Here is a 12,575-nt window from a genome sequence, read left to right on the forward strand (position 1 = left end):
GCCAGCGACTGTAGAGGGACCCCGGCCAGAGGCGCGCATGCGCCCCGCCTCTCCCCGCTGCTCCCAGATCCCCGGGGAACCGGAGAGGAGCCGGGCGAGGCGGCCCCGGGGAGGAGACAGCTCCCAGCTCCAGACTGAGCCGGTGCCCGGGTGCCGTCGGTGGCCCCTTGAGCCGGGAACGGGCCGCAGGCGCAGGCTCTCCGACTGGCCTGGCCACTTTGCGCATGGAGGTCTCCAAGAGGGGCCCCGGGAAGGCAGGGCTGAGCCGGGGCGCAGGAGGCGCTGGGGAGGCTCGGGGGCAGCGGCGGGGGCACCCCAGAAGGATCTGCCGGGGCACCGACCATCCCTCCCGGGGTAAGGAGCCCCCCACACGGCTGCCGGGGGGGCAGAGCAGGGTCCCCCTCCCGCGGGGGCGGCGGCGGCAGAGCTCGCTGGAGGCCGTGGTGCCAGCGGCACAGCTCCCTGGCCAGAGGCGCTCGGGCTGCTTGGCCAGCGGCGTTGTGAGCCTTGGGGAGTCGGCGTGGCGGACCTGCCCCCTGCACAGCATCAGGACCGCGGGCCGGCTCCCCAGGACGGCTGGGCCTTTGCCTTCAGCTCCAACGCATCCCCCTTCCCCGCCAGTGCACCTGCTCCGGGCAACCTGTTGCACGGAGCTGCTTGGAGGGCGAGAGAGAGGCGCGTTCACTGCCAAAGCCTCTCCTGGAGCAGGGCAGGACGTGCCATCGCCAGCCCGGGAGCTGGGAGCACAAAGCGAACAGCCCTTCTCGGGGAGAGCGATTTGTTCCGTCTTCTTTACCGTAGGCGACAGCAGAGCTACAAGAATTAGAATAACTTCGGCGCTAAGTCCTCCCCAGGCTGGCTCTCCTCGCCTGTATCCCAAGAGCCGGGCTCACTCAGCCATGCGCCCCGCTCACTGCTCCCCCCGCCCAGAAGAATAAACCCGGAGGGTCCCGTCCTATCATAAGCCATAATGCGACACCTATGGTATGTGGTACCCACGCACTCTGGAGTGGAGCAATGCGTGTGTCTCCTGCAGGAGCAGGGGCTGAGCAATGATGTGAACAACAAAATAGCCCCTAAAACGTATCCCAGTGAAATGACTTTGCAGACCTGCAGCTATAGCCACCCTACCACCCGCCCCGGTCTACGCGCACAGAACTAGGAGTCAACTTGGAAATGCAACCTGAATTGTTCAACTCAGGAGGTTCCCGTCCCAATTAAAGCGATGGCTTGGGGCTCCCCGGCTAGCCAGTGCAGAAGTCAAACCCTGCCTGAATAATTAGATGTGCGGCAGGAGTTTTGCGTTTTAAAGTGCTGGCAATGGAAGAGATGGGACAAGTTTGCTCCTGCGGAACTGCTCCCTGCCTCTATGCAGTGCAAATAAAACTAAAAACAACACGAGCCACTTACACATGAACTATGGTTGGCTACGGCCCCCGTGTGGTGCCTCAGCTTACAAGGAAATCTCTGGGTTAAACAAGGGGTCCTTCAGTTAACACAAACGTATTAAAGTGTCGTGCACTTCCTAGGAAGTTTCTCAAACATGTAACACGCAGACTGGAAGCCCCTTTGATAGGCGCCCAATAGGCACCCGCGAGGAGTTGCAAAGCTTCTCCCTTCCCAGCGTTTGCCCTGCTCCCGGTGCTGCCCGCGAGGGCTTGCACTGGGCTGGCAAAGTTTGGGAAAAGAAGCAGCGGAAGCGCTGGCAAGGCTTGGAACCCGGGAACCCTCGCAGGTGTAGGGCGTGTCTAACAGCCACGCAGTGTGTGCTCCCCAGTGGCGAGAGTCTGACAGGGACAGCTGGCTCCGTGTGCGCTGTGAAAACACCCCCTCGGGTGGACCATACACAACGACGCTGACCTTTCTGCAGGGGAACCAGGCATGTGCCTTTGACTGAATTAGCCACAAAGACGTCTTGCTATGACTTTTGTTCCCCCCGCCGCAGCAAAGAAATATTGCGTTTAATATGAGAAGTGTTGTGCACAGCTTTTGCATGCCCCTAAAGAAATATTACAGTGCTGATGTACGTGGCTGGCTCCTGAGGCGCTCGCCCCCAAGACTCGGGGCTAAGGCGCATGCCTCGCTCCAAAGCGCCCGGGCTGTGCAGCCGCGAATTTATCAATCTTTTCATCGGGCAATACTTGGAAATACATCATTGTCACTGGGGTGGGGTGATAGATCATCTAGAGCACAGAGCCCCTTCCCAAGGTCAAGTTGAAGATTCTTGTTTGCTGTTTAACTGGAGTTCGTTAAAACGCCGAACAATGCCTGCCTGTTCGCTTTTCTCTTGAGCGAGCGGGGCATTGGCAAGGGGCTTTTCCTATTGCACAGACCCGCGGGTCTTTAATCTGCCTGTTTGTGCGAGTTTTTGCAAACAAGGTTTGTTAGTGTAACAAGAAATACTGAAATTAGCAAGGCTGTGAAGGGAGGGCCGGGGAGGCATTGCATGGTCTGTATGTGGCCTCAGAGAATGCAGCGTTTCGTTGTTCTCTACAAGGTGTGAGCCTGTCTCTGCACAATAAAGCCAAAAATCTGTTTTCCTGGGTCCTGAAGTAAGTTTTGGGAGTTGTACTTCTCCGACAAGGAGAAGCCATCCGCTTTGCTGGTTAGCGGTTTGACGGAAGCTGTTGCCAATCGTCTTATTAGCATTTAACCTGCTGTCAGAGGGGCTCATTGAAATAAACTTGTGAATGTTACGGGTAAAAGTTTTATTTCGCATGGAGCAGACGTTTGAGGTCTACCTTAAACAGTTTCCTCTCCCTCCCTCCCTCCCTCCCCCCCCCCCGATGATTGATATTTTTTATTCAGACAACTTTTATTTACCTTGCAAAAATGTTCGGGACAAATGTGATAAATTACAGATATGCAAATTTCTTTGAATGGTGTTGTAAGTGTGTCTAGCTGGAGCTGAATAACTCCTTGCAAGTCGGTCTGTGCGCACTCAGGACCCCAGGGAGCTGATCAAAGCACCCATTCTCTTTCATCCCCAGTATTCTCCTCCAAACTATTTCGATACAATATGTTTCCATGATGCACTTAATGTGCTAGGGACATAGAACTCATTACAACCTAGCTAGTTCTGCCGACCCCTTTGTTCAGCAGCATAAAGTTAAAAGGGGAGGAGGGGGGCTCTGCCAGTTGCCAGCTTTCTGAAATGCTAAAGCATGCGTCATTTTTCACCAGGTCTCGTCTTGATATACTCAAAAGACAAACTATGAAACCGGCCTCAGCCCTTTCTGGCATTAATTACATTGCTGTCCAGCCGATCTGTTTTTCCTATTATATGCATTTCTCAGCAGGGATTTTTTTTTGCAAGCCTAATGCAGCTGCGTGTTAAACTATGAATGCATTTTTATCAGTATGGAAAGATAAGTGTAAAGACTGCAAAACGTGCAGCTCTGTGTTTAAGGTTTTCCTTGTTCGTACCATATTTTGTGGCAATGGATTTTGGGAGTGTTTTGCAATATTCTAGATCTTAAGTTATTGCTATTACCTCACATTATGATCAGTTTAGAACATATTGTTACAGATAAGGATCCTTTATTGTTGGAGCCAGTTTTCATATGCACTGAATTCTGATTTGACCAACAAGCACATGGAACATTTAAAGTATTCTTAAGGTCTGGGTATTAAACCCAAATTCAGAGCTATCAGTTTCAACCACGCTGAGAAGTTGCCACTGTTTGAGGAAATTACTCCATCAGGATGACAGTAAGAATATAAACCCGATTTCACTTGGTAGGGCATTTGTTTATGGGGTTGATTGGTTGACGGAAATGGCTGGCAGCCAGTTCTGGGAAAGATTCCAGACCTGACTCCGATTAACCCTCTCTGGTGAAACTCTGCTGGAAACCAACTCACCAGCAATTGCCATTAATCTACTTACTAATTAAGCCAATTCATTTCTAAAGGAGAAAAATTCCTTTCTTTGGCCAATGTGATGGGAGGAAATTTGAAAGAAGCGCCAAACTGTGTAACTGTAATTCAGCCAAGGACTGCTAAAACAAGGTGTTGATATATAGCAGAAGATTTAAAACACGTTTCTAGGGCAACAATCCTTTGGAGACGGTGGTATATAGTGTATAGTAGATGAAGCTCGAATAATAGTGGACTGCAGTGTGCAACTATATGGACATGGGATGGAAATAAGGCTGCGTTTCCCAATTAAACCTTTTAAGTCTTTTACTTATCTACTCAATTATCCACCCAGGGTTAAACATTTCAGCTCTACAGGACACAGAAAAGGAACATATTTCCTGGGACCTAATGGATAACTAGTTTTGCGAAGTATTATCAAAGTTTTGCCCAGCACAACTGATGAACATCGTAACGTTGTTCTTGTAGGGAGAAGTTGAATCAAACTGCAAACCAGATAAACGGAAATGAAAATTGTGTACTGAACGCAGTCAATTATTAACAAACACTAGCAAGCATTTCTTAGTTTGCTTTGGTAGTCGTCAAAAGACACGTATGACGAAAAGCTTTTCACAATCGATCAAGCAACACTTTAGAAAATTAGCGCTTTTACATTTATTGGCCAGTATTTTACAACCCAATATTATATATTTATACAAACACCTTAAACACACATCTATGATACACACACAAATATGCTTAGCCTATTGGCTGATAGTTTGGGAAATTACAAGTTACCAGTTCATGGTAACTATGGAAATGTTTAAATTTGTATAATTTAAGTCCCTTTTGGATAGCGTTGAAAATAGAGATGTCAATGAATAAGAAAAAAAAAATATATGAATCAATAGCCCATAAAACATCAATGCCACTAAACTCACTCCTGCTGCTGGTCTAGGCAGAATCGAAGGGCCAAATCATGTCGTCTTTCTTCTCTCTGTAAGTTTTATTAACGTCAGTGGAGCTACTGACATAATTACAGGCTTCAAGATCGGGCTCCGTTTATGGTTCAAAAGCTTGCAATCCAAGCCTTGTACTTCCAGCCCTTCATGCTTGCTCAGCTTAAGGACTAGCTCTAAAATCAAAACTAATCACTTAAAGCAAGGTACTTAACATTCACGTGGTGTAATTTAAGGGTTTCTAGACAAGGCTGGTGGTATATTTGATTGAAGTTCACTCTTTACTCAAAAACTTCGCTCTTAAAAAAACCACAACAAACAAAAACGACGAACTACGAATCAGGCCATGCATGGAACTAATATGGAACCAAGATGGAAATTTCATCGGATACACGTTCATATCCCCATTCTGAGAACCACCTAGAACTTCAAGAAAGGAAAGCGTGCAGGTGGGAGAGTTGCGTCTTTAAATTCCTGTCATTAACTTCAAATATACACTACGTTTCTTTAGAGAATCAAAGTATTCACAACTTTCTAACGAGGCAACACATAGAAACATTTCCGGGACCATAGGAAAATTTCTGGGCATTTATTTCCTCGCGATCCTGCTCTCTCGCTCTCTTTCTCTACCATGGAAGGCACTGCTCCTACTGTCAAGTTAACGTGGACGGAGGTGAAGGAAAAGGAGGACCCCCAACAAATTCTTCATCCCCAGAAACTAAAAGAGAAAAGATATAGAAGACGTGAACCATCAGGGCACAAATCATGCAGGAAACATGTCAGAACAAAGTTAACCATGCTGAGGCTCAACCTTGCTCGACTTGTTGCATTATTTCAGATCACTTCCTAAACAGAATGAATGCATTTGAGAGTTTGTTTTGTGCGTTCCCCTGATACACACTAGGTAACACCAGGAGTCTGGGGTTTCCTGTGAACAGCAGTGTAAAGCATATAGTCTGAAATACAGTGAAAGTGACAGCATAATCGAGCCTTCTGCCTGCACACCCGTACAGCCTGCTCTGCCCCCAAGTTATTCTGGACACTTGTACTATCTCATACAGCCACCAGTGCCCCCTATTCACTACAAACCTGGAGCTCAGCTTTAACTTTGCCATTCATTTTTTTCCTCCACTAGTTTTAACTAGGTTGGGTCATCTTTATGATCTAAGTCTCTCTTTGGTTTACCACGTAGTAGTAGCCTTGAGCCCTTAGCAATCTGCCAGCCTTTCTACAATAGCCTATACGGACCAGGTGAACTTGTAAAACAAAACAACTTTTGCTTTTCCTATTTTTTTCGGATTATGTTCATTTTATTCTACATTTAATGCTGATTTGCTCTACTCCTCCCATTTCTAATGAGTACATCATGATTTTTTAAAAAAAAAAAAAAAAAAAAAGAAGAAGAGCAGCAGCTAGTGTTGGATGGCTATTATGTAGACATTACTCCACTTCTGAATTGTGGGTCTAGAAGGAGAAGTGCTTAGCCATCACGCCGAGCAGTGATTTTCTGGGTCCAGGCGTTGATGTCGGAGGCAGATTTACATTCGGAGTGATCCAGAGTGTGTGTGTGTGTGGGGGGGGGGGTACAGAATACCGTATATCTGGGTCTCTCACACACAGCACTACCGCCTAAAGAGCGGGCATACTCAGTTCAAATGCTAACATACATGCACATGTGCTGCAATACAATTTCTGTGCAAAATTGCTATTTTAAATGCAACACTGTTGATCACGTGTAAAGGAAAATAAACGCCTATGCCATCAATTAAGAGCTTACTATGAATTAAAGAAATGCTGCCATTTATCCCATTACGAAAGCTTGGTTTTCTGAAAGTTGAAGAAACTCAATGGGCACCCCAAAACCCTATCTAGGAAACCCAAAAGGTATCACACGTCCCTTTTCATCTTATGAGAGCAGCACATTTCTAACTCTTTGGGGAAGGGGGTGATTTCTGCCAGACTAACGTCCTCCTGAAAACCTCTGGTTAAACACAAAAGGAACTGCTTTCTGCACAACTGCCAACACTACCGAATAACCCCAGCCGCTCAGCGTTGACATCACTAGAAGACGCTATGTACACAGAATATTCAGGTGTCTATTTTTTCCAGAGATAATTTAGGGTGTACGCCTTTTCCGGGAACCCCCAGTGCCGCACAGAGACTTTATACCTTCCCTTTGTGCGCTGGAGATCTACTAGATAGCTTTCTGTTTACACTGAAGTTCTATAGACAACACATTCAACATTATACATTTATTTAAAATATGTATATCCCATCTTGTGTTACTTTTGGGAGGTAGATTATGGGTGTGCGCCGGGGGAAGTAACTAGTTAAATGGAAACAAATTAAGTATGTAATGAATACATCTATGGACAAGCAATCAATGGGCCACACACCTAACACGAAAAAGGAAGAATGTTCTTATGTTGAACTTTACATTAACTAACTCTCTGGAAAATACTATTGTTGTGTCATTGCACTGACATGAGGAAAATTTATGCATCACCCAATATGCTCAAACGGTAGCTGTGACAGTGGCTCCAAAACTATAAAACAGAATTTGAAAAAGAATCAGGAAAGATCATCCCCCAAATATTTGATACCAAACCTGGACACAAGACAGTAACTAGGACAATATTCATTAATATCACAATCCAATACAGAATTTCTTCATTTTACGTCTTTTAGATAGTAAAAAATAGGATGTAAATATCCTAAAAAGACTAATGACATTTCACAGGTAATGCAATTTAGAAAGAAACACTTCCATGTTTTCTTTTCCAACAATGTGCATTTTTGTAAACTGGTATAAATTGCAATTCAAAAGCACTGATCTCGCCATCCCCAATCATTTTTTATACTGATCAAATGAATGCAGATACTCCCATTTGGGAGGGGCGACATGACATTTCACTTGGCAGTTCTAAACAGGTCACAGACCTTTCACAGACCCTAAGGCAGTGGGAGGGAGCTCTTTACGAAACCGTGTAACCAAATCAAGCCAATGGTTACCCCTTTTCAATACCATTGGAAAGGTTTTCACAATGCCATTCACATAGCAGCAGAGAAACTGAAAGGATGGTCATCCAATGGAAATTTCTTTTCCTTTGTTTAAACTTACAGAGCTTAAAAATACTAGAAAACAATTACCTTTTTGTCCTACAAAATGTAAACAAGTACTGTACATACATGCAGACTTGTAGGTTTAGGCCTTGGCGTGGCTAGGTGCTTATATGTATATATGCACACATGAATTTGTATATGTACATTTATTGGAGATGTTGCTTTGTGTGAAGCCATAGGCACAAAGACACAACATGGCTGCCCTGGAGATGACCTATTGCTTTCAAGTTGCTTGAACACATCAGAATTTCTATTGTTAAGGTTGATTAATTGAAACTGATAAGTTACCATGAATAAAGATTGTTTTTCTGTTTAATGTGGTGGGCCTGATTTGGTAAATGCTTCATTCATGTAGCCTTGCAGTGCAGCATATGGGCAAGATTCATTCAGTATCACAAACATACACAATTTATTATGCTTGTATGGTCACAACCAAAAGGTCTTTCTATTTTAATGACAAAGTTTGAATGAAAAATTCTATTTAAAGAGTCACTAACATTAAATGTGATTTTGTAATTTATTCTTGTTGTTGGCACCCCATGAATTAAAACAATTTGAAAAGTATAGATGTTAAATTCAGTAAAACAAATACGTGCTAACAGCATTTCAGAGATCTTTAAAAGTAAGCAAACAGTTTATCTAAAATGTTTGTAGACCTATATGAAGAAAGGACGTTATAGTCTGGTGCCATCTTGTGTCACATACCACTGATAAAGTTATCACTATAATGTTTCAATGAGATACTGTCAATATTGGTCCGAGTTCCACATTCCCATGGTTTACATTGGAAGAGACACAGGAGACTATTTAGTGAATAAACAAGCCAACTTTCCAACCTTGTCCGTTTCATGAGTAAAATCAGCCGCCACAGTTCCATAAATCTTTCAGCCTCAATGCTGTCAAGAATATGTCATGTCCTACTCACATTTTGCAGTAATTTTATTAGAATATTTGCATATTAAGCTAAGTGTCTAATGTATATTTGCATTATTACAGCAGAAACATCATAACATAGATCCAACAATCATTTATGGCAAACTACTGTTTCCCTGCTTTTGTGTGTCCTGATACACAGAATATTTTAAAATATTTCCAAACAGCAATGGCTATTTCACACACACATACATACACACACCCACCCACCCCCCTTCGATATCTGGTATGGTGATCTCCCACTGACTTCAATAGGGCCAGGATTTCATCCTTAGGGTGCAAAGAGAAAGAAACCTCCCTCAAGCCCCTGCTGAGGTACCCTTGGGGAAGAGTCTCCAATAGGAGACAAGTCAGCAAAATCTGCTACTACACCTGAAGCCCGGGACGTGTTGGAGCAGGGCAGGGGGAGTGGCCGGAGTGCGATGCGCTTTGGTAATAGCCAGCTGGTCGCTATAAGAGCCTTACCAGCTGATGGCATTTACAGCATCCCCCAGGCTGCTCTATCCTGTGCCTAGGGGGCATGACCAGGGACTTGGGGAGATATAACTGACTTCTTGATAGCCCCATCTCACTGCTGCATCCAGCACTATTTGGATGCAGCAGAGAACTTGGTCCACAGTCTTCAAGCTGAGTCTCTTATGGTTGTGACAATTATTTCTGTACTTGGGCCTAGAGGCTCATCTGGAGTGCCTTCAATGCTAACTAAAGACAATGGGAACAGAGGATGTTCAGCACCTAGCCTGGTCAAGACTTATAAAAGACAAACTTGGTGCTCTTCTGTGCACCGTACAGGTAGCAACGCAACACAACTCTCAGACAGGAATTGGACATTTTGAGTACAAGGGGCCAAAGCGATCCCTGCTGTTATTCCACAGGCAGTACTGGAGTGCTATCAGGAATTCCTTTGGCTGTAGATGTGTAACCAAATAGAGTGCCTGCTCCAAGATATATTCAAGTTCATTACATTAGATTGGTGATCTGTAGATGATAAACTTTTGTTATAACTTGTATATCTTTAATACTCAAACTTACAGCGCACGGTACCCATGACTGAGCCCATTTTAAAACCACCACCACTCAATTAAAAGCTTCCTTCTGCTCTTGCTATGTCCAAGTTAAAAACTTCAGAGCCCATCTGAAAAGTAAGAATGTTTTCCTTCTGGGACAAATAGTCCCTAGTCAGAAACAGGACTTAACGCCCCTGGTAGGGTAATGCAAAGCAGCTTCTGGCACCTTTTCTGACCACAATAATATTTCCTTTCAGACACTCTAGATTCCATAGTCATTGTTCCTTTGTCACATATTTTGTTTAGTTCTTTTAATTAAGTCAAGTATCCTACCCATAGTACTGGATGATATGGAAAAAAAGGTCCTTATTCAACTCTATGGAAAGGAAATTAAGTTTCTTTTATTTAAGCTAAATCCTATAGATTTTAAATGTCTGTACAGGTTTTATTTTTCAGAAATGTACATTTATCTAGGTTGCCCATTGCTGTAGCATCTGTACTACTTTGTCCAGTTGCAGTGTGATATGGAGGATAAAGACATTAGCTGCAAATGTTCTTGTAATCTTTTTTATTGAATAGTTCCCAGTGAATCATTCTATAATGAAAACAATCTGTATTATGGAGACTACATTTCCAGTGACAGTGTGTGTTGAATATCAAGACCAACATGAAATGCATCTTGGTAAAGAGAAGCAATATAGTGCCATTGATAGATCAAAAGATGGAGAATATGGCTCTGCCACTGACTTCCTGTGACCATGGGCAAATCACTAAACCTCTCTGCACATTATTTTCCCTATCTAGGGAATAGGGGTATTGCTATTTACTTTCTTTTTAAAGGTAGTAGGATATCTAATGGATGAAATTGTTGAATTATACAAGGAATACACATGTGGCACTCACTAGATGTGGCGGTGGTTCTGAAGCTGGGATACAGTTAATACACCAAAGAACATGCTAACCTATGAGCTGTTGTCCATGAGAACATGAAGCTGTCTAACTGTAGGGCAATATATTGCTATCTCTGGACTTGACTAAATTCTGGGAGGTGGGCAGCCTGATTTATGTTTATGAATGGAGTCAGCACAGACAGAGTTCACTCTGCACATTTGGAACATCACTGCACAACTCCAAAGTTTATCACAGTGCACTGAAAACTGCCAGAAGAATGAACGGGGAGGGGAGGGAAAGGAAGGGAGGACAAAAATCAGGAAACAAATGGTCTCTCTATTTGAGCTGCTCAAGAATGTGTTTATAAAATCAGTAAGAGCCAACTGTTGAAGGTGTTCAGCATCTTCAACTGCCAATGGGTCAAATCCAACACTTGTTTAAGTCAATAGGAGAGCTGCCAGTGATTGCAGTAGATGAAGGATCAAGCCCATCAGTTTCAATGGGAGTTCAGAGCACTCAAAAAAAATTCTCAACATGCTAAAGAATCTCTTATGATCTGATCCTTTCTGTATATGGGAGTAATGTTGGTACTCACACTACAGTCATGCATTTGTGAGGCCAATGGGATAGTTTTAATCCAGTATTTTTAAAGTTTCCTATAAAAAACCACTTACTAAAACTACCTACAGTTTTTGGCAATTACTACAATATTAAAAGGGACATTAACAAGCATAATAAGATAGGTGTAAGGAAAGAGTGCCAGGGTTGGAGTCTGTTTTCAAAGTCCATGTAATTTCCCCCAGGGAAAACAAAACCAAACCCAAAACAAAAAACAAAGATCACTTTAAAAAAAACACACCCAAAATCAGTTCCAAGAATGCAACATTTACTGGAGACCTTCAACAGCAAACCAGTATATCTGGTTTTAATTCAGCACGTAAGGGTTTGATCCTGTTCCTATTAACATTAATGGAAGTTTTCCCACTGACTATAGTAGAAGTCTCTTAATTAGATAAGAACCTTTATTTGGTTTGTGTATCTAAGGCATTATAAATAATTAGTGAAATATGGATTTTGAATTTATGAAAAAATTCTTTGAAAGTGTCCTTTCAAGCACTTTTAGACTGACCTCTTAACCTCCTCTTCCTGGATTGACAGAGTAATTTGAAACAAACAAACAATGTAATCTATCAGAATAATTTGTGTTACCTCTGTGCATCAGATATTTTTGTTTGAGCTTTCTCTTACTGACAACCCACGTAAAGAGTCTCTGTTGTTACTTTGCATTTTTATCTCTGAGATTCGTGTCTTTTCTACTCATTAAGAATGTGTCTAGAGATTACAAAGTCAATAGTACCCAAATACTGGACTGTGAGAAAAGTCTTCTAGAGTACATAAAATCAACTGCAGTGCGTGTCATACAATAGAAGGCTTAGATGTTCTTAGCTGCCCAAATTTTTCACTTTTACATAGAAACAGAATAAAAATTGTTGCAAGTTTTTCATAAAATACATTACACCCGTTTATACCAATTTAAAAAAAACATTGGAAGGTACACATTCATCCTTTGACTATAACTACTTCTTATATCACAGGCTTACTTATCGATTCCCTTTATACATAATTTCTGTACATCTTAGTGGTTTTTACCAGTTTTGAAAAAAAAAATTTTTCCAATGCATCTGTTTCTTTTGGCTGAAAGCATATTATTATTCAGAATAAATCAACATATTACCTTTAAATTAAAATAGTAATAGCTTCTTCCATCAAAGATCAGTGTTTCAGAAAAGTCAAGATACTGATCTAA

The 12,575-nt window shown here is 42.9% G+C and overlaps 1 protein-coding gene across 6 annotated transcripts in view; it reads right to left on the bottom strand.

The window, feature by feature from the left end:
• Nucleotides 1–4,511: 4,511 nt before the first annotated feature.
• The window catches only part of C2H10orf67 (chromosome 2 C10orf67 homolog), a 168,865-nt gene continuing 160,801 nt past the window's right edge, over nucleotides 4,512–12,575 (bottom strand). For all 6 annotated transcript variants that reach the window (XM_043509453.1, XM_043509452.1, XM_043509451.1 and 3 more), the window contains one exon: nucleotides 4,512–5,532. In XM_043509453.1, coding sequence (XP_043365388.1) covers nucleotides 5,468–5,532 — 65 coding nt within the window. In that variant the 3' untranslated portion in view covers nucleotides 4,512–5,467. The remainder of the gene's footprint in view (nucleotides 5,533–12,575) is intronic.

The sequence above is a fragment of the Dermochelys coriacea genome, chromosome 2 (assembly GCF_009764565.3).
Source record: "Dermochelys coriacea isolate rDerCor1 chromosome 2, rDerCor1.pri.v4, whole genome shotgun sequence".
Lineage (NCBI taxonomy): Eukaryota > Metazoa > Chordata > Testudines > Dermochelyidae > Dermochelys > Dermochelys coriacea.